Raw genomic sequence first — 26,962 nt, forward strand, 5'->3', positions numbered from 1 at the left:
TTGATTTTCTCCAGTAAGCTTACTTTTTTTGTGTAGTTTTTTGCTTGAGAAGACAGGTATTGACCTTACAATTTTCAGTACTGCACAGTTTAAAATAGCATGTAATTCAGCTAGTAAGAAATACTTGTCTTTTGCTTCATCAGGGCTACAACAGACCGAAGGCTTACATTGCTGCCCAAGGCCCATTGAAGTCCACAGCTGAAGATTTCTGGAGAATGATATGGGAGCATAACGTAGAAGTCATTGTCATGATAACAAACCTCGTGGAGAAAGGACGGGTAAGTGGGCCATCTACGCTGTATTCCCTCAGACAGCAATTAGAGGTATTCTCAGTTTGTTTTTATTGAGTCAGCATTAGAAATCAACAACACGAAAACTAATCAGGATTCTTTCCAACAAAAATGTCAGCTAAGGGGAAATTATTAGCATTATAGGTGAAAACTTTTCATTATGAATCAAGTTATCTCCCTATTATTTTAAACTTGTTAATTAGGATACAGGATGGTGGGTTCATTGTGGCATATTCCTATATACATTAAGATATAATTTGATCACTTTCACTGCAAGAATATATAAGGATACACAAAATATCAACACTAAAATAATATATTATCCACTTACTAATTGGAAAAAGGAACTGAACAAATACTTCTCAAAAAAAGTAAAAATGTCTATCAGCTTTTTATATTTGTTTATTTATTTATTTATTTATTTATTTATTTATTAGTACTGGAGATGGAACCCAGGGGCATTCTGCCTCTGAGCTATACCTTCAGACCTTTTTTTATTCTTTAATTTGAAACAGGGTCTCATTGATTGAAAAGGGCCTCAGTAAGTAGCTGAAGTTATTCGTGAACTGTGATCCTTCTGTCTCAGCCTCCCAAATTCTGGGATTACAAGCATGTGCCACCACACCCGGCTGCGTAATTAGATTTTAATACATAGGACAGAGATTTGAGTGAGGACTCAGTAATATCTCCATACATAGAGCCTCCTTTTCCTCTTCTAAAAGAGGGAAGATTGGACTAGAGCATTGCAAGTCTTTCATTTCTATGACTCCATCCTTTCCTCTATAGCTAACTTGCAGTCATTTAGAAAGGAAAAAAAAATCTTTAAATGAGTAAGATAGTCCATTCCTGTTACTGACTCAAACCTTTACTGATTTCAGGAATGACTCTTCCCTGAACATCCAAACTAGGTAAAAAAAAAATAGAAAGAAATGGCATCTTTCCTTTCTCATTTGCAGAGAAAATGTGACCAGTACTGGCCCACTGAAGGTAGTGAAGAATATGGGAACTTTCTGGTGAATCAGAAGAATGTCCAAGTGCTTGCCTATTACACTGTGAGGAACTTCACTCTAAGAAACACAAAGATAAAAAAGGTGAGCCAACATGAACACGCTCTATTAACGTGTGAATAGATAAATGGGTAAGTGGCATATATACACAACGAAATACCGTTCAGCCTCAAAAATGAATGGAATTCTATCATTTGTGACAACTTGAATAAACATGGAAGACATTATATAAAGAAACAAAAGCCAAGCTCTGAAAGCTACATGATGCATGAATGCGGAATATGTGGAATCTAAGGAAGATGACTTCATAAAACATAGAGTCAAATGATGACTACCGGGGGCTGGGGATGAAGAGAACTTGGCAGATGTTGGTGAAAGGATTCAAAATTTTATTTTATTTTATTTTATTTTTGGTACTGGGGATGGAACCCAGGGGCATTCTACCTCCAAGCTACACCCCCAGCCCTATTTTTTTATTCTTTATTTTGAAACCAGGTCTCACTGAGTTGCAAAGGGCCTCACTAAGTAGCTGAGGCTATCCTTGAACCGCGATCTTCCTGTCTCAGACTCCCAAATGTTGTGATTACAAGCGTACACTACCAAGCCTGGCTAAAAATATTTAATTAACGGCTTTAAAAGTTCTTATAACCGGGCATGGTGGCGCAGGCTTGTAATCCCTGTGCTTGAGAGGCAGAGACAGGAGGATCTCACAGGTTCAAAGCCAGCCGCGCTGGCTTAAGAGACCGTTTCCAAATAAAAATATAAAAAATAGGTCTGGGAGTGTAGCCCAGAGGTAGAAGGGTTTCCAGGAACCCTAGTACCACCAAAAAAAATAAAAAGTTCTTATCAGCCAGGTGTGGTGGCGCACACTAGTAATCTCAGCATTCGGGAGGCTGAGACTGGAGGATCGCAGTTCGCAGACAGCCTCAGCTACTTAGTGAGGCCCTCTGCCACTTAGTGAGACCCTGTTTCAAAATAAGGAATAAAAAAAAATAAGGCAGGGGGTGTAGCTCAGAGGTCAAATACCCCTGGGTTCCATCCCCAAACCCATAAAAAAATAAATCTTATCACAGCTACTCCTCATTCCCAAAGACTTCTTCCAAGAGTCTGAATGTCGTTTGTGGCTTTGGAGCCAGACTAGTTATGGGGCTGATGGTTGCTGGATAGGATGCATGAATATAAATTCCTATAACTTGTGGCTACCACACAGAAGAGGCCTGGCATACTCCCAATAGCCAGCTAAAATGAATGGAGAGTGATGGGAAAAACACTAGAAAAATAATGTGTTACTTGGGATTCTAAAGAGACCTTGGACAAATAGGGTGCGTGAGAGACATTGGACAAATAGGGTGGGTGAGTGGGTAGATGGATGGATGCACTGATTTTTTTTTAAAGGACTGATTCATGTGATTTGGAGAATGAGCAAGTCTCAAATTCATAGAGTAGGCTCACAGCCCGGAAATTCAGATAAGAGTTGATGTTGCAGTCAAAGGTCTAATTCATCAAGGCAGCAGGCTGAGAATTGAGGCAGGGTTTCTGTATTGCCATCTTGAGGAGAAGCCCTTCTTCTTCAGGAATCTTCAGTCTTTGCTCTCCGGGCCTCAATTAACTGGATGAGTGTTGTAGTTAGCTTCTCTGTTGCAGCGACCAAAATATGCAACAAGAACAAGTTATAGTTTCATAGGTTCGGACCACAGTTGGTCAAGTCCAAGGCAGAAATTGTGTCAGCAAGAAGCATGGCAGAGAAAAGTCAGAGCAGCCAGAAGCAGAGAATGAGAGGAGAGGAGGGAGATGGGGTATATATATATGTGTGTGTGTGTGTGTGTGTGTGTGTGTGTGTGTGTGTGTGTACATTCCTCAAGGACCTGCTTCTATGACTTCCTCCCTCCAAATATGTTTTACATCTGATCCTTGCTGCATTAGAAATATGCTTTCTACACGTAGCTTTTGTTGAACATTCCAGACCCAGAGCATAACTAAAGTTATGAGCACAAAAAAAAATATCATCACAAATGGCACTGCACCTTTTTGTAACTTTATTAGAGACCACCAGCATTAAGCCATGGATTTTGAACTGATATTTGAGAAGTGTGTGTGTGTGTGTGTGTGTGTGTGTGTGTGTGTGTGTGTGTTACTGTTTTTAACTGTCCAAATTTTTCTAGGGCTCCCAGAAAGGAAGACCCAGTGGACGCGTGGTCACGCAGTATCACTACACTCAGTGGCCTGACATGGGAGTACCAGAGTACTCGCTGCCAGTGCTGACCTTCGTGAGAAAGGCGGCCCATGCCAAGCGCCACGCGGTGGGACCTGTTGTCGTCCACTGCAGGTGAGGCTCAGAGATGTGCTTCTTACTCCCTAGAATCTCTTATGCTAACATAAAGGAAACCTATGGGGCAAAGTATTGTCAAAAATGGGAATGATTTCATGAAAGGAGGGGATGAAGTTATATGCCCACTTTTATAAGTATTGATCACTAGGAAATGAGTATGCTAGATTCAATTTGATTGCTGAATATTTCAGAGCACCAGGTATTTTGTGATGTTTATTTTTTTATTTTATTATTGAATTGGATTTCAGCATTTTAACTGTGGAAAGCAGGTGGAACAATGTTTTTATTATTAGACATTTCTTACCACAAATTACACCATGGGATAAAAGTACTTGAGATACCCCTCCTATTCTTTAGAGTTAGTCTGTTGGAGAGTTGTTATGCCAGGTTTCCCTAAGAGAAACCGAAGTACACAGACTGTGAAGAGTTGGGAAAAATCACTTGAATTAGTTTTTCAACTGATTAGGGCCAAAATCCCCCTTTTATTTTCCTGAATTCTTTCTAATGTATCACAATGAATGTATCACCAATTCATCATTTCCCAAGAAATTTAATTTTCAAGATTAGGTTGATAAAAATAGCCATAATGGCATTACAAAGAAAGAGGAAAAAATGTGGTAGGTGTTTTAATCTAAAAATTTCAGTTAAATAATAGAAGTTAATATTTACTGATTTCTGACTGTGTACTGAGCTTTATAACCACTAAAAGCAAATTCGTTTCTATGTACAATGTTTTTTGTCAAAGCAGGGTCTGTGTTTTTACAAGAAGCAAGTGTTTTCCTTTGATATACAGCTTATCTGACACATTCTAATTACTTATCTCAGGAGCATTTTCAAAGTTTGAGACCAATCTTGAGTATTTTTTTTTAATCTGTTAGCTTGATGATAAACCGAGGACAACCAGAAGATTCAAGAAAAAAAAATCTCTGAAGGTCATGGATTGTTTCTTAGCAAATAGAGAAGGACCAAGCTATTGTGCAAAGAAGGTGCTAATTTTCCACTCTAGCACTTCCTACTTGTCGGCACATTTGAAAAGAATTCCTGTCTATGAATTCTGTCCCTGATAGAGGCTTTGAAGAAGTTGATAGATAATGGCTCTTTAGAAATAACTCAAGTTAGGTTTTACTCCTCAAAATCTCACTGAAATGATATTTTCAGCTGAAAGCTCTATCAAATTTGTTTTTCCATTAATGTGGAAACCTTTACAAACATATCTCTTGACTGTACCAACCCAAGGACCTTTCCTTTTCAGAATTTGGTGAAGTTGATATCTTCATTTTTCTCAGATTAAATGTCTACTGACCATGCTCAGATACATAATATTTTTATTGTAAAATATACAGCTAATAATATATAATTGTTAAAATTTTTAAAAGTTATTTCACAGAAATAGCTAGTTTTACAGTTTGACCTGCAGCAAAAGGTCAACAGGAATTTTTCAAATTTGTTGTTTAGGACATTATGCTTAACCACCAAATTATTTACAATCTTACATAGCTAAGCTTATTATGTGTGGTTCATTTGCTTGGGAAAAGAAATATTTTAATCAACATGAGATCCCAAAGTGACCTCTTTCCAAATTTATCTTTATGTTTGACGTTGAAATATTTCTTCCTCTGTTCAGTGCTGGTGTTGGAAGAACGGGCACATACATTGTGCTAGACAGTATGTTGCAACAGATTCAACACGAAGGAACGGTCAATGTATTCGGATTTTTAAAGCACATTCGTTCACAAAGAAATTATTTGGTGCAAACTGAGGTATGATTTAAAAATATGCTTTTATTCATCTAACATATGCAAATATCACTAAGACAGAGATGTATTAGTTTCCAAATAAAGTACTGTAAACTGAGTAGCTTAGCTTAAAAAAAGCAGGAATGTATCGTTCCCTAGTTCTAGAGTCTAGAAATCTGAGAACAAGTGCTGGAAGGGCCAGGCTCCTTCAGAAGCTGATAGGGAGGATGCTTTTTTGCCTCTCCCAGGCTTCTGGCTCCAGGCATTTCTTGGCTTACAACATCACTCCTATCCCTGCCTCGGTGTTTGCTTTGCAGGTTCCCTCTGTATCCAGAGTTCCCTCTTCTCATAGGAAAACCAGTCATTACTTGGGTCAGTTGCCCTCATCTTAGCTCAGTGGGTCTTCAGTAATCCAAATGACAACTAAGACCATATGATAAGGTACTGGGGGGGCTATAGCTTCAGCATATTGACACATTGAGCTGAGTCCCCTTTTGAGGAGACACAGTTCAATCCTGAATACTAGGCAACTGCATCTATGTCATGGATGAGGTGACTAGATTTTGTTTGTTTTATAACCAAATGGGAAATATCTTTACAATAACAATAGCCATAAAAAAGATTCAGAAAAATAATCAGTAGCTCAGTCAATATCTGTCTCTGCCAGCAAAAACACCCTTCCTGGCCAGGAGTAATGGTGGTGCCTGTTTGTAATCCCAGTACTTGGGAGGTGGAAACAGGAGAATCTCGGGTTCAAGGCCAGCCTCAGAAATTTAGCAAGATCCTCAGCAACTAAATGAGACCCTATTTCAAACCAAAAAGAAAAAGGAAAGTAAAAAGACTAGAGGGTTTAACTCAAAATAGAATGCCTTTGTGTTCAATCCCCAGAACTACACACACAAACACAACACACACACACACACACACACACACACACACACACGTAACTGACACTCAGATTAACAGATTATAAAATTTAAGGTTTACGTGACTTGATCATATATAACACAGACCAATCTGCAAATCTGTATTTTAACTCTAAATTGAAATTGAAAACTGTGGATGCCAGCTTGAAAACAATCAGAAAATGATGGCCAAGTGGGCTCCATAACATGAACCAAACTTCTGACAATGAATGACTTTCTGGCTAGATAAGATCAGAGGAGCCCCATACATGTAAAATAAGAGAACTATAGATTAAAAAACTGTAGATAAAATTAAGCTAAACTAGAAATGGCAGTCTGGAACATCCTCATGGGAACTACAGAAACATCTGATATGAAGGAGAGCCAGGCACATCACTTTGCCTCCCCCAACCCTCCTGCCTCCTCCCCAAGAGGTGAGGAATGAGAAGTGGTCATTTCTCCCTCAACCACCTCCTTCCCTCTGTCTGACTTCCTAGTAAGCAATCTTTTATGGGTTCTCTCCCAACCATTTTGCTAAACTCCTCTTCTCTATCAATGGAAGACACTCCTTTTGTATCTAGATATGTATAAGAAAGTTTGAGACAATTCTCCTGTTACTATTATTTTACCAGGAGCAGTATGTCTTCATTCACGACACCCTGGTTGAGGCCATCCTCAGTAAAGAAACAGAGGTGCCAGACAGTCACATCCATGCATACGTTAACGCACTCCTCATTCCCGGACCAACAGGCAAAACCAAACTGGAGAAGCAGTTCCAGGTGAGTTCTCGTGGATGTCACCACAGAACTGAACGTCCCTGCATCTCCTCAGTTGACTTGTCAGGGTCGCACAGATGGGTTGAGAGCGTGGTTGGTATAGTGGCTCTGCATTTGAACCATCTTGTTCTTTACACTAGGTTACAGTGCCACACAGTGAATTTCAAGGAGAAACTTAATTCTGAGTGGCAAGAGGAAAAGTTCTCAGAAACCCTTAGACTAACTTTTATAAGTGCAGACTTGGCCCAGGAAAGGAGGGTACGGAGCACAGCGGGATGAACAGACAAAACTCACAATACAAACTGTCTAAGTGTTCCCTTTGCTTTGAAAAATGCCAGACCACTTAAAGACAAGTGCGGTGGCTCAGGCTGTTCCTGCTACTCTTTGGAGAGTCTGTGTCTCACTTGAAGCCCTTGGACTAGAGGAGGCCAGACCGAAACAATAGCTTCTTCAACCCCAGTTTCTCTCACTCACCTGTTTCGAGATGGTAAATCAGAGGCAGGAACATGTTTTGTTTGATATCGCTTCTGCTGCAAAACTAGCTCTCTGGCTTTCAGAAATCAGTAAACAAAATCTGAAAGCAGGAGTTATCAGACCTGCAGCTGGGGCCAGCAGATTTACAGATCGTAGCTCTTCACAAAAGTGGATGCTGTAGAAAATGCAGGCCACATTCTTCCTATACTATCCTCTGACTTCTTAGGAGTCGGATGGCAGGGCCAATATATGAAGAAAGAAATTATATAAGAAGAATTTGGAGGATGCTGGAAAAAAACCCCAAAGAGTTAACAAACCTTGCAATTCCACTTTTCTTCTTTTTCCCAACCTACAACATATAAAATGTTAGCCCCCTGGATTTTCTTCAGTCTGACTGTTTATGTTCTTGGAGGAATAAGAGAAAGATTAGGTCGATTGCTAAACTTAGAACATGTTGTCAGGGAGACAAATGTCTTGCTCAGTTAGGCCTACCTGAGTCAGGAAGAAATGTTTTAGAACAGGAAATATATGCAATTTAGATTCCAGAAGCAGAGAGTAAAGAAATATAAACACTAAAGCTAGCTTGTTGGGATAGCATTTGCATGCATGAAAAGCCATCCTAACATCTTAATTTTAATGTCATACCACTTTTTTTTAACATACTTTTCATTTAAATGTGGTTTTCCCTCTACACAATTCCAAGAAAGAATTGATATGCCTTAAGCTGAATAATCCAGAGTAAACTGGAAATATAAGGTCAGAATCCAATTGGAGAGATATTTGACTTTCCTGTGAGCAACATAAGTAGGGGAATGTGCATGTTTAGTGTCCTGTCTTATAAAAGCAAAAATCATCAAATTTTATCCATATAAAAATTCCCTTGAAATAAATTGCATACCTATTTATTTCATAGATATTTATCAAGCACCTAGCAGATTCCAGGATTCCATGTTTGGTACTAGAATATAAACATTAATTTTTTAAAAAAGAGCACACCCAGCTCTTACTTACATGATGCTTATAATAAGAGATACAGGTAAGAAAATAGATAAACACAAAACAGTGTAAAAATGCCATTATAGATTTATAAGAGGGTATACTATTGGAGTACAGGTAAGGACACAAGGAAAAATTGCATGTACTATGTTAAAGAACTGATTACAGAGTCAGATATGGTGGCTCATGCTTTTAATCTCAGCATTCGGGAGTCTGAGACTGGAGGATCCCAGACAGCCTCAGCTACTTAGTGAAGCTCTCCGCAACTTTGTGAGAACCTGTTTCAAAATAAAGAATAAAAAATAGGGCTGTGGGTGTAGCTTGTAAGTAGAATGCCCTGGGTTCCATCCCCAGTGCCACACAAAAAAATAATTGATTATAGGACTTGATTTTTGAGCCTTCTGTGGGGAGGGAAAAGAGACTAACCTAACTTCAGATTCTGGCATGGAGGAGGTGGGAATATTCACTGGGATTGAGAATTCAGGAAAAGAAGGTACATGCTTGAGGGGCATGATGGGAGAAGATGGCAAATCTTCTCTAAACTTTGAGGTAGTTACTAGGTCAAAAGAAGTACTACATAGCATAATTTCTACAGATAACCTGAGAATAATAAAAATAACTCTATAATAAAATATTATGAAGATGTTAATTCTTAAATTGAATACAAAATTTATACTATATCAATCAAATTTCTAATCAAATTTTTCACAGAAAATTAAGAATAGATTGTAATTTAACATAAAAAATAAAGAGGCAAAGACATCCAACTTGTACTGAAAAAAAAAGTAAGCAAGACAAGAGTTTTGTTGTACTGCACATGGAAGACGGTATAAGATAGAATGATATTGAAGACCAACAAGTCAGCCAAGGAGCCTGCATATGAGCAAAACTGTTGAGATAAAGGTGACATTACAAATCAGGAAAGGAAGAGCAAACTAATTAATAAATAACACTGGAACCTTTAATATGGGAAAAATTTTATCTCCATCATACCTCAAATACTAAAATATATTCTGAATAGATTAAATATCTAAAGGTAGAAACAAAGCTTTGTAACTATTATAAGAAATATTAGAAAGTATCTTTTGATGGCCTTAGAGAAGGACTTTTCTTTTTTTTTTATTTTTTTTATTTATTTTTTTTAATTAATTTATTTTTTAAATTGGTGCATTGTAGTCATATATCAATCACATTGGAGTACAAGTCTTGAGAGGATATACAAGCACACATCATCCAATTAGCCCTCCTCCAGCCCCCGTCCCATTCCCTCCCCCCCCCTCCGTCCCACACTTTGGTGATTTACTTTGATACATTTGTTTATGTACCTCCTGCGTTTTAAAGAGGCTCCGTCCTCCAGTATTACATACCCTCTGATTGGTCACATTAGTTGCTTCACTATAGGGCCCTTTCTATAGCTCAACCTCTTCCTGTTGCCCTTTTCCTCCTAGTTATTGCTGATTAAGAGAAGCGTCTGATTTATGTTTTCTGCGATATTTCTCTGTGCATGCTGCGTTGCAAGTACCAATCCCACTCTTGATGGTCCCAGTAGTGGCCTGGCTACTCAGTGGACTGATCCAGACCTCGCTGGCTCAAGCAGCGGCCTTGCCTCATGGGAGGACCCAGTTCTGGTCTCGCTGGCCCCTGAACCGGTCAAACCCCTAAGCTGGCTTTGGTCCCGACCTTGGAGGCCCCAACACTGGTAATGTCTCACAGCAGGCTCCGATGACGGCCTCACTGGCCCCAGCACCGGCTTAACCCCTTGGCAGGCTCTTATCCTGGCCTCAGAGGCCCCAGTACCGGCCTTGCCTCAAGGCAGGCTCCGATGCCGGCCTCGCTGGCCCCAGCACCGGCCTAATCCCTCGGCAGGCTCCAATCCCGGCCTCGGAGGCCCCAGCACTGGTCATGCCTCAAGGCAGGCTCCGATGCCGGCCTCGCTGGCCCCAGCACCGGCCTAACCCCTAGGCAGGCTCATATCCTGGCCTCGGAGGCCCCAGTACCGGCCTTGCCTCACGGCAGGCTCTGATGCCGGCCTTGCTGGCCCCAGCACCGGCCTAACCCCTCGGCATGCTCTGATCCCGGCCTCGGAGGCCCCAGCACTGGTCATGCCTCACGGCAGGCTCCGCTGCCAGCCTCGCTGGCCCCAGCACCGGCCTAACCCCTCGGCAGGCTCTTATCCTGGCCTAGAGGCAAGAGTACCGGCCTTGCCTCAAGGCAGGCTCCGATGCCGGCCTCACTGGCCCCAGCACTGGCCTAACCCCTCGGCAGGCTCTTATCCTGGCCTCGGAGGCCCCAGTACCGGCCTTGCCTCACGGCAGGCTCCGATGCCGGCCTCGCTGGCCCCAGCACCGGCCTAACCCCTTGGCAGGCTCCGATCACGGCCTCGGAGGCCCCAGCACTGGTCATGCCTCAAGGCAGGCTCCGATGCCGGCCTCGCTGGCCCCAGCACCGGCCTAACCCCTCAGCAGGCTCTTATCCTGGCCTCGGAGGCCCCAGTACCGGCCTTGCCTCACGGCAGGCTCCGATGCCGGCCTCGCTGGCCCCAGCACCGGCCTAACCCCTCGGCAAGCTCTTATCCTGGCCTTGGCGGCCCCAGTACCGGCCTTGCCTCACGGCAGGCTACGATGCCGGCCTCGCTGGCCCCAGCAGCGGCCTAACCCCTCGGCAGGCTCTTATCCTGGCCTCGAGGCCCCAGTACCGGCCTTGCCTCAAGGCAGGCTCCGATGCCGGCCTCGCTGGCCCCAGCACCGGCCTAACCCCTCGGCAGGCTCTTATCCTGGCCTCGGAGGCCCCAGTACCGGCCTTGCCTCACGGCAGGCTCCGATGCCGGCCTCACTGGCCCCAGCAGCGGCCTAACCCCTCGGCAGGCTCCGATCCCGGCCTCTGAGGCCCCAGTACCGGCCTTGCCTCAAGGCAGGCTCCGATGCCGGCCTCGCTGGCCCCAGCACCGGCCTAACCCCTCGGCAGGCTCCAATCCCGGCCTCTGAGGCCCCAGTACCGGCCTTGCCTCACGGCAGGCTCCGATGCCGGCCTCGCTGGCCCCAGCACCGGCCTAACCCCTCGGCATGCTCTGATCCCGGCCTCGGAGGCCCCAGCACCGGTCATGCCTCACGGCAGGCTCCGCTGCCGGCCTCGTTGGCCCCAGCACCGGCCTAACCCCTCGGCAAGCTCTTATCCTGGCCTTGGAGGCCCCAGTACCGGCCTTGCCTCACGGCAGGCTCCGATGCCGGCCTCGCTGGCCCCAGCACCGGCCTAACCCCTCGGCAGGCTCTTATCCTGGCCTCGAGGCGCCAGTACCGGCCTTGCCTCAAGGCAGGCTCCGATGCCGGCCTCGCTGGCCCCAGCACCGGCCTAACCCCTCGGCAGGCTCCGATCCCGGCCTCGGAGGCCCCAGCACTGGTCATGCCTCAAGGCAGGCTCCGATGCCAGCCTCTCTGGCCCCAGCACCGGCCTAACCCCTCGGCAGGCTCTTATCCTGGCCTCGGAGGCCCCAGTACCGGCCTTGCCTCACGGCAGGCTCCGATGCCGGCCTCACTGGCCCCAGCAGCGGCCTAACCCCTCAGCAGGCTCTTATCCTGGCCTCGGAGGCTCCAGTACCGGCTTTGCCTCACGGCAGGCTCCGATGCCGGCCTCGCTGGCCCCAGCACCGGCCTAACCCCTCGGCATGCTCCGATCCCGGCCTCGGAGGCCCCAGCACTGGTCATGCCTCACGGCAGGCTCCGCTGCCGGCCTCGTTGGCCCCAGCACCGGCCTAACCCCTCGGCAAGCTCTTATCCTGGCCTCGGAGGCCCCAGTACCGGCCTTGCCTCACGGCAGGCTCCGATGCCGGCCTCGCTGGCCCCAGCACCGGCCTAACCCCTCGGCAAGCTCTTATCCTGGCCTTGGCGGCCCCAGTACCGGCCTTGCCTCATGGCAGGCTACGATGCCGGCCTCGCTGGCCCCAGCAGCGGCCTAACCCCTCGGCAGGCTCTTATCCTGGCCTCGAGGCCCCAGTACCGGCCTTGCCTCAAGGCAGGCTCCGATGCCGGCCTCGCTGGCCCCAGCACCGGCCTAACCCCTCGGCAGGCTCTTATCCTGGCCTCGGAGGCCCCAGTACCGGCCTTGCCTCACGGCAGGCTCCGATGCCGGCCTCACTGGCCCCAGCAGCGGCCTAACCCCTCGGCAGGCTCCGATCCCGGCCTCTGAGGCCCCAGTACCGGCCTTGCCTCAAGGCAGGCTCCGATGCCGGCCTCGCTGGCCCCAGCACCGGCCTAACCCCTCGGCAGGCTCCAATCCCGGCCTCTGAGGCCCCAGTACCGGCCTTGCCTCACGGCAGGCTCCGATGCCGGCCTGGCTGGCCCCAGCACCGGCCTAACCCCTCGGCATGCTCTGATCCCGGCCTCGGAGGCCCCAGCACTGGTCATGCCTCACGGCAGGCTCCGCTGCCGGCCTCGTTGGCCCCAGCACCGGCCTAACCCCTCGGCAGGCTCCGATCCCGGCCTCGGAGGCCCCAGCACTGGTCATGCCTCAAGGCAGGCTCCGATGCCAGCCTCTCTGGCCCCAGCACCGGCCTAACCCCTCGGAAGGCTCTTATCCTGGCCTCGGAGGCCCCAGTACCGGCCTTGCCTCACGGCAGGCTCCGATGCCGGCCTCACTGGCCCCAGCAGTGGCCTAACCCCTCAGCAGGCTCTTATCCTGGCCTCGGAGGCTCCAGTACCGGCTTTGCCTCACGGCAGGCTCCGATGCCGGCCTCGCTGGCCCCAGCACCGGCCTAACCCCTTGGCATGCTCCGATCCCGGCCTCGGAGGCCCCAGCACTGGTCATGCCTCACGGCAGGCTCCGCTGCCGGCCTCGTTGGCCCCAGCACCGGCCTAACCCCTCGGCAGGCTCTTATCCTGGCCTCGGAGGCCCCAGTACCGGCCTTGCCTCACGGCAGGCTCCGATGCCGGCCTCACTGGCCCCAGCAGCGGCCTAACCCCTCGGCAGGCTCCGATCCCGGCCTCAGAGGCCCCAGTACGGCCTTGCCTCAAGGCAGGCTCCGATGCTGGCCTCGCTGGCCCCAGCACCGGCCTAACCCCTTGGCAGGCTCCGATCCCGGATTTGGAGGCCCCAGCACTGGCTTTGCATCAAGGCAGGCTCCGATGCCGGCCTCGCTGGCCCCAGCACCGGCCTAACCCCTCAGCAGGCTCTTATCCTGGCCTCGGAGGCCCCAGTACCGTCCTTGCCTCACGGCAGACTCCGATGCCGGCCTCGCTGGCCCCAGCACCGGCCTAACCCCTCGGCAGGCTCCGATGCCGGCCTCGCTGGCCCCAGCACCGGCCTAACCCCTTGGCAGGCTCTTATCCCGGCCTCGGAGGTCCCAGTACCGACCTTGCCTCATGGCAGGCTCCGATGCCGGCCTCGCTAGCCCCAGCACCAGCCTAACCCCTCGGCAGGCTCTTATCCTGGCCTCAGAGGCCCCAGTACCGGCCTTGCCTCAAGGCAGGCTCCGATGCCGGCTTTGGAGGCCCCAGCACCGGCCTAACCCCTCGGCAGGCTCTTATCCTGGCCTCGGAGGCCCAAGTACCGGCCTTGCCTCATGGCAGTCTCTGATGCCAGCCTCGCTGGCCCCAGCACCGGCCTAACCCCTCAGCATGCTCCGGTCCCGTCCTCGGGGGCCCCAACACTGGCCTTGCCTCACGGCAGGCTCCGATGCCGGCCTCGCTGACCCTAGCACCGGCCTAACCCCTCAGCAAGTTCCGGACCCGACCTCGGAGGCCCTAGCACAAGCCTTGCATCATGGCAGGCTCCAATGCCGGCCTCGCTGGCCCCAGCATCGGTCTAACCCCTCTGCAGGTTCCAATCCCGGCCACGGAGGCCTCAGTAGTGGCCTTGCCTCACAGCAAGCTCCGATGTCGGCCACTGGCCCCAGCGCCCGCCTAACCCCTCAGCAGGTTCCGATCACTGTCTCTGTGGTTATTATTTCAAAGGTTCCAGTTGTAATGTATCAGATCTCTGCCTCCCCCGAATATTGGCCACTGGCATTGCCACTGCCTCCACCGTTTCAAATCCTTCTCAGGCTCTTTTTCCACTCTGAATGTTGTCCAGTGTTCCGAAGCATGCATGATGGTAGCATTCGACATTTGGTGTAATTTCTCCAAAAAAATAAAGTTGGTAAGATCCAGTTTCTGCTTCTCCTGAATACAAGTCTCCACCACCATAGCGAAGAACTCTTTCAACACCGCATTTCTCCTTGGTCTCCGCTAAACTCTCTCCTTATATGTGATGTCTGAGATTCTTAACAATATAGAGAAATAGCAGTCCTCTTTCACGGCGAATTTTTCCATAAGTTCCAGTGCATTTAGATAAGTTTTTTCTGCATCTCCAGTGTCCTGGCATCCATGACGGCTTTCTTACCACCTCTCCGATGTTTTTCTTTATCTTTTTCTGTTCTGGGCCCGGTTTCTCCAGGGGTCTGACGTGCTACTCGCAGTTCGGCCCGGACCCAGAGTCCCGCGATCCGGGCCCCAGCTGGCGTGCCCTGTGCTCGACCCCCGCCCAGAACCCAGCATCTTACTGGGCCTGGTTTCTCCAGGGGTCTGGCGTGCTATGCGCAGTTCGGCCTGGGGCCCAGAGTCCCGCGACCCGGGCCCCATCTGGCGTGCCCAGCCCGCGACCCCCGCCCAGAACCCAGCGTCTTACTAGGTCTGATTTCTCCAGGGGTATGGCGTGCTAGGCGCAGTTCGGCTGGAGCCCAGAGTCCCGCGACCCGGGCCCCATCTGGCGTGCCCAGCCCGCGACCCCCGCCCAGAACCCAGCGTCTTACTGGGTCCGGTTTCTCCAGGGGTCTGGCGTGCTACGCGCAGTTCGGCCGGGGCCCAGAGTCCCGCGACCCGGGCCCCCTCTGGCGTGCCCAGCCCGCGACCCCCGCCCAGAACCCAGCGTCTTACTGGGCCTGGTTTCTCCAGGGGTCTGGCGTGCTATGCGCAGTTCGGCCTGGGGCCCAGAGTCCCGCGACCCCGGGCCCCATCTGGCGTGCCCAGCCCGCGACCCCCGCCCAGAACCCAGCGTCTTACTGGGCCTGGTTTCTCCAGGGGTCTGGCGTGCTATGCGCAGTTCGGCCTGGGGCCCAGAGTCCCGCGACCCGGGCCCCATCTGGCGTGCCCCGCCCGCGACCCCCGCCCAGGACCCAGCGTCTTACTGGGCCTAGAGAAGGACTTTTCAAACAAAATCATAATATGTAGAACTCTAAGAAAAAATTAACAGGTGCGCTGTGAGTCTTTGTGAAATTAAAAAGAACACAGACATTTACAATTTTAACAAACTACATAGATTTATATTCAAGACTAAGAATCCCTACAAATTAATAAATCACAATGAAATAAAAACAACTAGTGAGCAGTAAAATTCACAATCTCATAATAATGAAGGAACTACCCATCAAAACTATGATATGCAGCCAGTCATGGTGGTGCATGCCTGTAATCCCAGTACTTGGGAGGCTGAGACAAGAGAATCAAAGGTTCTAGGACAACCTAGCCAATTTAGCAAGACTCTCAGCAACTTAATGAGACAGTGTTTTAAAATTAAAAATAAAAAGGTCTGGGGGTATAGTTCTGAGGCAGAATGTCCTTTAATCCAAACCCTAGTATGAAAGAAGGAAGGAAGAAGGAAGGAAGGAAGGAAGGAAGGAAGGAAGGAAGGAAGGATTGTTCCAAAACCATGATATGCTATTTTCATCCATCAGACTGTTAAAAACTAAACATTGTTAACCCCTAGTTTTCTACAGAATCCCTCAAATGTATGCATGTTAAAAAATAAGCAAAAAATATTTGTTGTTACAAAACTTGAAATAGCAAAACATTGGAACCCAGGTGCTCACTAGAATGTAGAATATTCATATATCAAAGTACTAAATAACAGAATCAATAAATAGATTTGAACTATATACACCTATAAATATACACATGAATGCAATGTAGTTACCTCCAACCACAGTGCGAACTATAAGTAGAGGAAATGAAGGATGTACATCTACACGGGAAGCTACAAGAAATATCGTCTCAATGCTCAAACTCTCTAGAGTTTTCCACGTCTTCCAGCTCCTCTGGTATAGAACCCAGATGCTCCGGGAAGTTCACTGAAATGAGGTTTAATTCAAGGAATCCTTGAAAAATAAGGCAAAAACATACCAAGTATCTTTTTTTGGTTGAATGTTGTATGTTTGTGTAGGGTGTGTGTGTGTGTGTGTGTGTGTGTGTGTGTGTGTATTCAGGTGACTTGAATGAAATAGCCTATACTTTTCCCTGAATTTCTTGCTCAGCTCCTGGGCCAATCAAATATCCAGCAGAGTGACTACTCTACAGCCCTAAAACAATGCAACAGGGAAAAAAACAGAACTTCTTCCATTATCCCTGGTAAGTCAAGTGGAATGTTGAAAAATCAACATTTTTTAATAATAAAAGCCTGATGAGTAACTTGACAATATTTTTTAGACTTGGGACAAATGCCATGCACTCTATTAAATTTCATACCTGTTATTTTATTATTTTATTATGCCCATATATAACTCTTAAAAGGACACATAAATCCTTGAAGTTTTATCTAAAAATGTAAGATATCTTTTAACAGTTAGCTTAAAAGCCTGTTTCTCACTTGGGTGGGGAGGTGCTATGAGCATGGTTGTTCATTGTGAAATGTTCTGTGTTCCAGTGGAAAGATCAAGGGTTGGCATTTCATCATTGAGTGGGGAAGGCACAGACTACATCAATGCCTCCTATATCATGGTAAGTCAGAGGCATCACTGGGGAGACTGCTGCCAGTTTTGTTAATGGAATCAGAGCGGGCTTCCCACAGAAAGCATCAACTGTGGATACCACAGCCGATCTAACTGAGAGATACCACTAGCAGGCCTAAGTTAAATCTCATGACTGCAGGCCTACCACCTGAGCTACAAATAGAACACCAGCATTCCTTGATGTTTTTGTGGGTACTGAGGCTGAAGGATCCTTAAGCAGGACAATTGAGGAAATACAGGAATCCAATATCCTCATTCATGGCTGATGAGTAGACATGAAACTTACACTTGCCCAACTAAGAAGATCCATTTCATTTGCTCAGCTCCTGGGTAATGAAAAGGTGGAGCTCCCGGGAAGACCCAGGACGCACAAGTTTCAGCAAAGCCCAGACTCCCCAGAATTGCCACTCCAGGTTTTGAACACAGTTCTAATTCTGCACACTGGGTTCATGTGGGGACCAGGATTTTTAAAGATGAAAAACTTTCCTCCTGCATTTAGATCATTTATGCTAAGGAAAAGTGCTGTAATAGATGTTGCAAGATCTGTTTCAGGACAGTCTGCCACAGATCTTGGCTTCAGATGAATGTGTCCTAATTCACATTTCAAGCATCTCTGTTCTGTATATCCAGAAAAGAAATTATTGAGTACTATCCATTCAGGAAACAGGTGTAGATACTACACTTTAAATGAACCCATGGGAGATAGATGTAGGATCTAAAAGACCCCAGGGCAGGATTTCAGCATGGCTAAAACAGCCATGATTATAGTAATAGTAGGGTAATCATGATTGATCTGATGGTACAAACTTTCAGATTTCTGGAGCAAAATCTGTGAGCAGCCTTCCTAATTCTTCTTTCTCAGAGACAACTAAGTTGTCTGGATACTAAAGGTGTTCTTAGTAGGTGCACAACTTGACACTCTAACATTGTGTGTTATGGAAAATGAGAATTGTAAATTCTGTTCTATTTCTGCTGTAGTGTGGAAGACACTTTCCACAATCACTTTTGGTAAGTCTGCTCCTAGAGGTGATAGGTACTGTTAACACTTGTTAAGGTAGATGTGGCCATAACACTTAACTTTTTTGCCTTAATTTAATCATTTGTAAAATGGAATCACAGTTCTCAATGTACAGAATGGCTGTGAGGAATAAATTCTTTAGGAAGAAAAAAATATTCAATCTGGTCTGGACCTAGCATCTAGGTGGTACCCAGAAAACATTGGCTATAAGGATCACATTATTATTTGCACATACAATCTTGGCTTAAGCTCCATGAACTTACAAGTATTTTGAATGTTCATAGTTATATTTCAGGGCTCTATTCCTATTTTCTTCACCTTTTTAGGGTTATTACCAGAGCAATGAATTCATCATCACTCAGCATCCCCTTCTCCATACCATCAAGGATTTCTGGAGAATGATATGGGATCATAATGCGCAGGTGGTAGTTATGATTCCTGATGGTCAAAACATGGTAAGTTTCTTAGAATGTTTAGTTATTTCCATATAGGAAAACTATCAGGTCACAACAGCCAGAAGTCCAGCATCAAAACAAGAAGAATGATTTTGTTTGTAATTAATAGACTGCCATTGGAGTCAATCCTTGACTATAAGTAACTACAGTCTTCTCTTTCTAAAAGTGATGAATTAAGTCAGATTTGGTGACACACACCTGTAATACCATTGTTGGAAGGCTGAGACAGGAGGATCACAGGTTTGAGGTTAGCCTCAGCAATGTAGTGAGACTTTCCGCAACCTAGCAAAATCCTGTTTCAAAAATAAATATTAAAAAATAGGGCTGAGGCTGAAGCTCAGAGATAGAAAGCCTCTGAGTTCAACCTCCAGTACCAAAAACTTAAAAACTAAAAGTGATGAATTATAGATCTAAATTAAAATAGATTAAATTTAAATATATTTATTTTGTGATGTTGTTTAAGAAAATTACTATTGCAACCATGCATTATGCTAGTCTATATCCTTCTGTTTGAATTTTAGAAATAAAATATATTAGGATATTTGAAGATTACCTTAGTATCAGAAGGCCCTTAGGAATTAGAAAAAGAAAATAAAGAGACCTAATTTAAAAAAAAATTAAGTAGAGTGGGAAGGATATTTTTAATATCAGAAAATAAAGAAAATAACATTCTTATTTGTGTTTGGAGAACCCAAGAATTAAACAATATTACTATCTCATTTAGGCTTAAGAATATACTTAACTTGGATATTCAGTTTTTGTATATAGTTATACTGACTATTCGAAATGAGGCTAGAAATCCTGAGCTCTTAACACTACTTGAATCTTCCCTACTCAGTTGTCAATTAGAGAAGCAACAAGTTTACCACTGGAGTTGAGAAGCTAAGGGCACAAAATAACAAAGCAATAATTTGGGTTGCATATAAATAAAAATAATGAGTTCTGAGATTCACAGAAGAGTTTGGATCAATTCAACCAACTAACTTTACTTCATAGCCTGATTTGTGAGCTATTGTATTAAAATATAGATTTCTTTGTTTTGTAATTCTCCAGGCAGAAGATGAATTTGTTTATTGGCCAAATAAAGATGAGCCTATAAATTGTGAGAGCTTTAAGGTCACTCTTATGGCTGAAGAACACAAATGTCTATCTAATGAGGAAAAACTTATCATTCAAGACTTTATCTTAGAAGCTACACAGGTATGAATTTAAGTTAATGACATATTTCATCCTACCCATAAGTTAAACATATGCTTTGACTTATGGGTCTTTCTTAGAAATTAAAAGGATTCTGTTTTCTTGTGTTTTTTGTGAATAATCATCATTCTTAATTTATTGTTTTCATTTTCAAAACCTCACAGAATCATTAATTAGGCATCACTACACTATACAATCCTTGACTTGTACATACACAGGAAATCGAGGATTTCTCTTTTACTCCAAATCAGTATTGATGGAACTTGGGTTAAAAATAAACACATTAATAATAATTGTATTAGTTCTTATTGTCATGTTTTAAGATAGGCTTTTTTCTTGTCTTCTTAAGTAATTTTGTGAAAATATTACCTACCAAAAATTAGCAGTAAACAGTGAGTTGATAAGGGCTCAAATGCTTATCTGAGATTGTTCTGCTAAATTCTTGGTTATCCACTTTTATAATCTACAAGGTAACATATTGTATTAAAAACCTTTTGGTATATGTGAAATATCTATTATTAAATTCTTTGTAAGAAATAACTTATGCAATGCTACTGTAAAATACTAAAAAAAAATCTAATCATGAGACTAAGGCATGTAAGATTCCAAGTACCTTCCCAATCAGGAAAAGATTCAGTTATGTTTTAGTCAAAATACTTCACTTTAGCCCAATTCTGAAACTGGTAAACAATCTATGCTGTATAAGGTATCCTCTATTCTAGAATATTTGAATGACCAAAGCATATATATGCCTAATAATGCAAAAATTAATAATGTAAGCTATTAATAATGTAATTATTAACAAATTAATTAATAATGTACAAATTTAATAATGTAATAATGATAACTTAGTGGAATAGTATCCTACTTAATTGTAGCAAAAAAAAAGAAGTGTTGATACTAGCGTGGCTGATGAGCAACATGGGCATGGAAAATGATCTCAATTCCTTGATTATAAAATGATGGTCAGGAGCTAGAAGCCTCCTAAGGTCCTTGAGAGTTCTTAATATTCCATACTAATTTCCATCTATGATTGTGCCCTTTCTGCTTTAGCAGCAATCATCAGATCTGTTATCTCTCATGCCTTCCTCACATGTTCTTCCCAGTTAGCAAAAAGCTTATTTATGAGAATAATGACAGTTAAATACCTATTTTCTGTCATATCCATTTCCAGATCATTCACATCATGTAATGCCTGGCTCTGCTTTGGGAAATTTGTGCGGTTTTTTTTTCCTAGTATTAAGCAAAAAAAATAAACACTACACACTCTTGATTGATCTCAATTTAGTACAGCTCATTCATGTAAATCATGTGTTACCCACACCTGCTCACACAGAAGCCTAACCCAGGGATTGGCAGCATTTCTAAGACAATGCTCAAGAAAGAAGGAAGACTGGAGTGTGGAGTTCCATTAATTGTAGACATTTATAAGGGCTCTTCTCCCAAATATCACAGCATTTGAGGTTGGTGGGAAAGTGCAGGCCTGTTCCATAAAGATCAGGATTTATGTCTTGGTGTCCAGCAAATTTGGATTAAACTAATTATTTAAAGCCATGTCTTTTCTATTCTACATTTGAGTTGTTACTTGTTTGCCTGGAGTTGTTTTCTGTTTTTGTTGTTGCTTTATTTTGTTTTGTTCTGATTTTTTTCTGCTACAAACAGTGCTGACATGCATACTTTTCCGCATAAGCAAAAGTTTTCTCTTGGATGTGCCTGGGTCATTGAATATGAGCATCTTCAACTTTTTTCAGCTTACTAGGCAATGCCAATTGTTTTCCAAAATGGTCCTACAGTGCTACCCTACTATCAAGAGTGTATGAGTGATCTGAAATCTCTCCACTCCCACCACTATTTGTGGTAGAAATGAAATAGCACCTTTTGATGGTTAGCTTGCTTTTTTTTTTTTTGCTAAAAGTTAAGTTTAATATCTTTACACATTTTAATTGGTCATTATCTGGTCATAATTTTGTCCCATATTCCTATTAGATTCTTTATCATTTATTTATTTATAAATGGTCTCTTTATTGTCTGAATACCAATCTTTCCTCAAGAGCATATGTTGCAAATATCTTCATGATATTTCTTTTTTGTTCTTTGTGATCTATGGAAAATGAAAGTTTTTAAGTTTAATCTATATTAATTTATCAATCATTTATCTTCTTTCTTTTATAAAGAAACCATACCTTAGTATCTTTAAACAAAATCCTCCTTTGTTGAATCATAAAGATGCTTTTCTATGTTGTTTTGAAATATTCTGTAGTTCCACCTGTAATTGGTTTTTTTTTTTACTATTGTTTCTAAAACAAGTGTTGTTTCCCCTGTGATAACCATTGTTCAGTACCCTTTATGGATCAGAAGTATTGATTCAATTTCTACTTGTCTATATGTAAGGTATTGTTTCTAGCATCTTTATTTTATTCCAGACTTTGTCAATTCCTCTGCCCAAAATGGTAGTGTTTTCATCCTCATATCCTGATATTTGAGGAGCTAATGCCCTGTTTTCTTGTTCCGCTTCCTCGGTAGTATTTTGGTTGTTTAGGACCCTTTTGCACTTGCCATATATAATTTAGATTCTTCTACTTTTTTAAGTGCAGCATATTATGCTGCACTTAAAACTATTACACCTGAGGAAACTAAGGGTCAGAGGCTTAAGATATTTAATCAAGTTACATAATCTGGTACTTCACTTGAGCAAGAAATAGAACTAGGACTGGAGTCAAACTTAGATCTCCACTTACCCTGCTGATGTTTTCTCACTGAGTCCTGCAATATCACTCTTCCCTTGGGGAAACCTGGGTATTGCTGGTGTTTGTAAAGGTATGAATACAAAAAGTAAAAAATTGGATGCTCTCCCTAATATGCAAAAGCTAGGGACAAAAGGGGTCATAGGAGGAACTCTAGATGAAAAAGAACAAAGCATAGGTGGTCAAATAAAGCAACCTAACTTAGGGGGTGGGGGGAGAAGAGGGAAATTCTCTAATGTACATGATATACATTCACAAACATATCAAAGTCAATCAATAAGTCAAACATGAGAAGGAGAGAAGAGGGAAGGAATAGAATGAGATTGGCAAAGGGCTAAATGAGAATGTGTGTATCTATACCCCTACCATTTTGTACCCCATTAAGATGTATGACTATAATATACCAATAAAGAAAAAATTTTAAAAAGAAAAGGTATAAATATTTTCCAAAAAAATTTTAACACTGAAGATTTCCTTTTATAATTTTAAATTTAGCAGCACATTCATTTCTGGGTCATCCATTCATGCTGGATTAATGGTGACATGACTTAGATAAGGTTTATATAATAGCACATGTCACAGTAGCCAAATTACATAACCAACCTGAGTGTCTATAACAAATGATTACAAAATTATGGGATATCCACACAATGGAATTCTTAGAGGGACCTCTTGCTGCTTACTTATGCATGCCACTGTATTTTATTACCTGACCATATTTCCTAGTTTTCCCTAATTTTTTCACTCATGATTAACTGTCAGTAGCCAATGTTACTCTTTTAAAAACATTAACTTTTTTTTCTTTTCACAGGATGATTATGTGCTTGAAGTGAGACATTTTCAATGTCCAAAATGGCCAAATCCAGATAGTCCCATTAGTAAAACTTTTGAACTTATAAGTATTATCAAAGAAGAAGCTGCCAACAGGGATGGGCCCATGATTGTTCATGATGAGTAAGTTTAACATTTTAAATCCTTTCATACATGTGCATTCCAACGCAATGCCTTGGGCCAACTATGATGATTCAACCAGGATAGGGTATATTATCTGCTTTTTATCAACAAAGTAACATAGAAAATCTTTTCACATCACTTGAAGCTCCCACTGAAGACAGATGGGTATGTAATCACAAGACTGGGCTCTTGCACGTGTGAATTTTATGATGGGAACACTTTGTATGATGAGACAGTATTTCAGCACTGAGATTATTTCAAGAGCTGACCTGAGGAATGTTTTTCAGCCATTGAATTTCTGGAGCAGGAGTAAAACTGATACATTTTCCTGAAAGAGGAATCTTTATTTAATATATTTTTCCAAGTTTCTGTTATAGAAATACAATAATTATAAAATAAAATAAATCAAATAAAAATGCAAGAAGTATATATTACATCTATTATATAAGATGTTATAGATTTTATAAATCTGATAAAATCATTTTTTATTTTTACTTCACCTTTCACAGTATAAAATGCATAAATAAATATAACTCTTTGCTGAATATTTCATTACTAATATCATTGAAGGTTTGGAAATGTTTGCAATTAAATTATAATTGTAAATGCAAAAGTAAAGAGAGACAAGTCATTCAAATGTACTTCAACTATTTCAAGGCTAAATGTTCTGTGAGTTACAAATGTGTTTGGCGCATCTGAATGGAGTCTTTCTTTGTCCCTTGCACTTGCTACAAGGCATGGAGGAGTGACAGCAGGAACCTTCTGTGCTCTGACAACCCTTATGCACCAACTAGAAAAAGAAAATTCCGTGGATGTATACCAGGTAGCCAAGATGATCAATTTGATGAGGCCAGGAGTCTTTGCAGACATCGTAAGTAATGAAGCAGTGAACCAAAGTTTTCACTGTTCGTGCATACTACTCATTTCTTAGAGACTACAAAAATTTGTCATGTATGAGAAAGACTATAGCTGGGCATAATGGCACTTGCCTGTAATCTCAGTACTTGAGAGGCTGAGAGAGGAGGATTGCAGGTTTGAGGGCAGCTTCAGTAAATTATCAAGACCTTGTTTCAAAAATAAAAAGGGCTGGGGGTATAGCTCGGAGGCAGAGTGCCCTTGGATTTACTCCCAAGAACCAAAATAAATTTTTAAAAAGGAAGTTGTTGTTATGTTGACAGATAACATTAGTATGTACTTCTCAATCTCAATTACGAGTACCCATCTTCCAGTAAATTGATGGATAAAAAAATTTCAGTCTTAGCTGGGTGTGGTTGCGCATGCTTGTAATCCCAGCGTTTACAGGAGGATTGCGGTTTGCGGACAACCTCAGCCACTTAGTGAGATCCTATGCAACTCAGTGAAACCTGTTTCAAAATAAAGAATAAAAATTAGGGTTGTGCATGTAGCGTGGTGGTAGAATGCCCCTAAGTTAATAGAACTTCATCATGTCCTCTGATTCCAGGAAGCAAATAACTAAGAATGGAGTACTTGTCATTGGCAAATGCATGTGGGTTGATTTTTCCAGTTAAGTGAATGCTTGCTAATTGAAAAGTCACTTTAATCAGAAAGAGACATTAAAATAGATGATGTACTCTCTTCCTACTCTTCCTGGAATATTATTTTAGTAAATAAACTTTCCATGAATGCACAGCCCAACCTTGCATTCATGAGCGATTATATCAAGGCCCATTCAATTGGGTCTCTATTAATTTTAATATACTTGCTATAATTTTTTCTGCCCAAGGATTTTGCTACAGGATCGACTTCTCTTTAATAACTCCTTTATAATGATGACTAGCCTTCAAAATTAAGCAGTAGCAATGGTTGTACATTGAATAAGCATGCAGTTAAATGTACTATGAATAAGCATGCAGTTAAAATTTGAGTTAAAAAAGAATGGGAAGAATTCTTCATTAATTTATACAAGTGAGCACTAACTTTAACTGTGGTACAGTAAACAGAAAATTAAGATGGGTGTGGTGGTGCACGCTTGTAATCCCAGCATTTGGGAGGCTGAGACCGGAGAATCGCAGTTTTCAGATTGCCTCAGCTACTTAAAAATAGGACTGGGGGTGTAGTTTTGAAGTCCAATGTCTCTGGGTTCCATCCCCAGACCCACAACTAAATAAATAAATAAATAAATAAATAAATAAATAAATAAATAAATAAATAAATAAACCACATAAGAATATGTATTTAATATTCAATGATGGAACATAAGGAATGTGGCTGAGGTCTTACAATACTCTATAAAATGAACAGTGTCTCCCTGAATGAAATTTCAGAGCCAAAAATAACATGGCAGTTTTTGTACACTAACTTCCAATTACTGTTCAGTAGTGTCGTATCACTGTTGTTTGATTCATTTAATAAATAAAAACAGAAGTAGAAAAAAAATAGATGATGTACCTCAGCTGAGTATAACAGATACTTGCATGAGCAGTTCTCCAGTGTGTCTGAATATCTTCCTTCTTTTTTGCAAATGTATGTCTTCACTAGGATTTCTGTTTATAACTTTTCTTTCTCTCTTCTCTAGGAACAGTATCAATTTCTCTACAAAGTGGTCCTCAGCCTGGTCAGTACAAGGCAGGAAGAGAATCCATCCACCTCTCTCGACAGTAATGGCGCAGCTTTGGCTGATGGGAATATAGCAGAGAGCTTAGAGTCTTTAGTTTAGCACAGAAAGGAATGGGAGAGCCCACATCTGAGTGTTGTTTATCTGCTCCTGAAATTAGGAAAATCAGTTCAGTTTTGTTACCTGTTTACTTCCCATCACTTGACAGTAATTTCCATGACGTAGGTTTCTGCTGCCAAATTGACATCATTAACAATGTGTGCCTTTTTAAAAGACTTCTTATAATTCACTTATTATGTTTGAACTAAAATGATCAAATTTTACAGTGTTTCTAAGAATGAAATTGTGGTATTTTTTTCCATATTGATTTTAACAGAAAATTTCAATTTATAGGTGTTAGGAATTCTCAACTATAGAAAATGTTTGTTTTTAGTGTCCAATTTTTAGCTGTATTTGTAGCAATCATCAGGTTTGCTAGAAATATAACTTTTAATATAGTCGACTGTAAATAAAACACTTTGCTCCCTATGATCTTCAAAAGCTGCAGTATTCACCTAAAGTAGGAATAATCTGATACTTACTGTAAATACTGCTCTAGTGTCTCCATGGACCAAATTTATATTTATAATTGTAGATTTTTATATTTTACTACTGCGTCAGTTTTCTAGTTCTGTGTAATTGTTTAGTTTAATGATGTAATCCATTATCTGGCCTCACACTACAAGTCTTCTGATACAATATTGTGTTATCTAAG

At 42.9% G+C, this 26,962-nt stretch overlaps 1 protein-coding gene across 4 annotated transcripts in view; it reads left to right on the forward strand.

Annotated features, from left to right (window-relative positions):
* The window catches only part of PTPRZ1 (protein tyrosine phosphatase receptor type Z1), a gene marked incomplete at both ends in the record, with an annotated part of 173,093 nt that extends 146,783 nt beyond the window's left edge, over positions 1-26,310 (forward strand). For all 4 annotated transcript variants that reach the window (XM_080701724.1, XM_080701725.1, XM_080701726.1 and 1 more), the window contains 12 exons: positions 144-278; positions 1,247-1,381; positions 3,460-3,623; positions 5,251-5,386; positions 6,900-7,046; positions 16,792-16,885; positions 17,181-17,254; positions 18,610-18,738; positions 19,792-19,938; positions 23,491-23,633; positions 24,369-24,504; positions 26,170-26,310. In XM_080701724.1, coding sequence (XP_080557850.1) covers positions 144-278; positions 1,247-1,381; positions 3,460-3,623; positions 5,251-5,386; positions 6,900-7,046; positions 16,792-16,885; positions 17,181-17,254; positions 18,610-18,738; positions 19,792-19,938; positions 23,491-23,633; positions 24,369-24,504; positions 26,170-26,310 — 1,581 coding nt within the window. The remainder of the gene's footprint in view (positions 1-143; positions 279-1,246; positions 1,382-3,459; positions 3,624-5,250; positions 5,387-6,899; positions 7,047-16,791; positions 16,886-17,180; positions 17,255-18,609; positions 18,739-19,791; positions 19,939-23,490; positions 23,634-24,368; positions 24,505-26,169) is intronic.
* Positions 26,311-26,962: the final 652 nt, after the last annotated feature.

Source organism: Muscardinus avellanarius (genome assembly GCF_963383645.1).
Source record: "Muscardinus avellanarius genome assembly, chromosome: 9".
NCBI lineage: Eukaryota > Metazoa > Chordata > Mammalia > Rodentia > Gliridae > Muscardinus > Muscardinus avellanarius.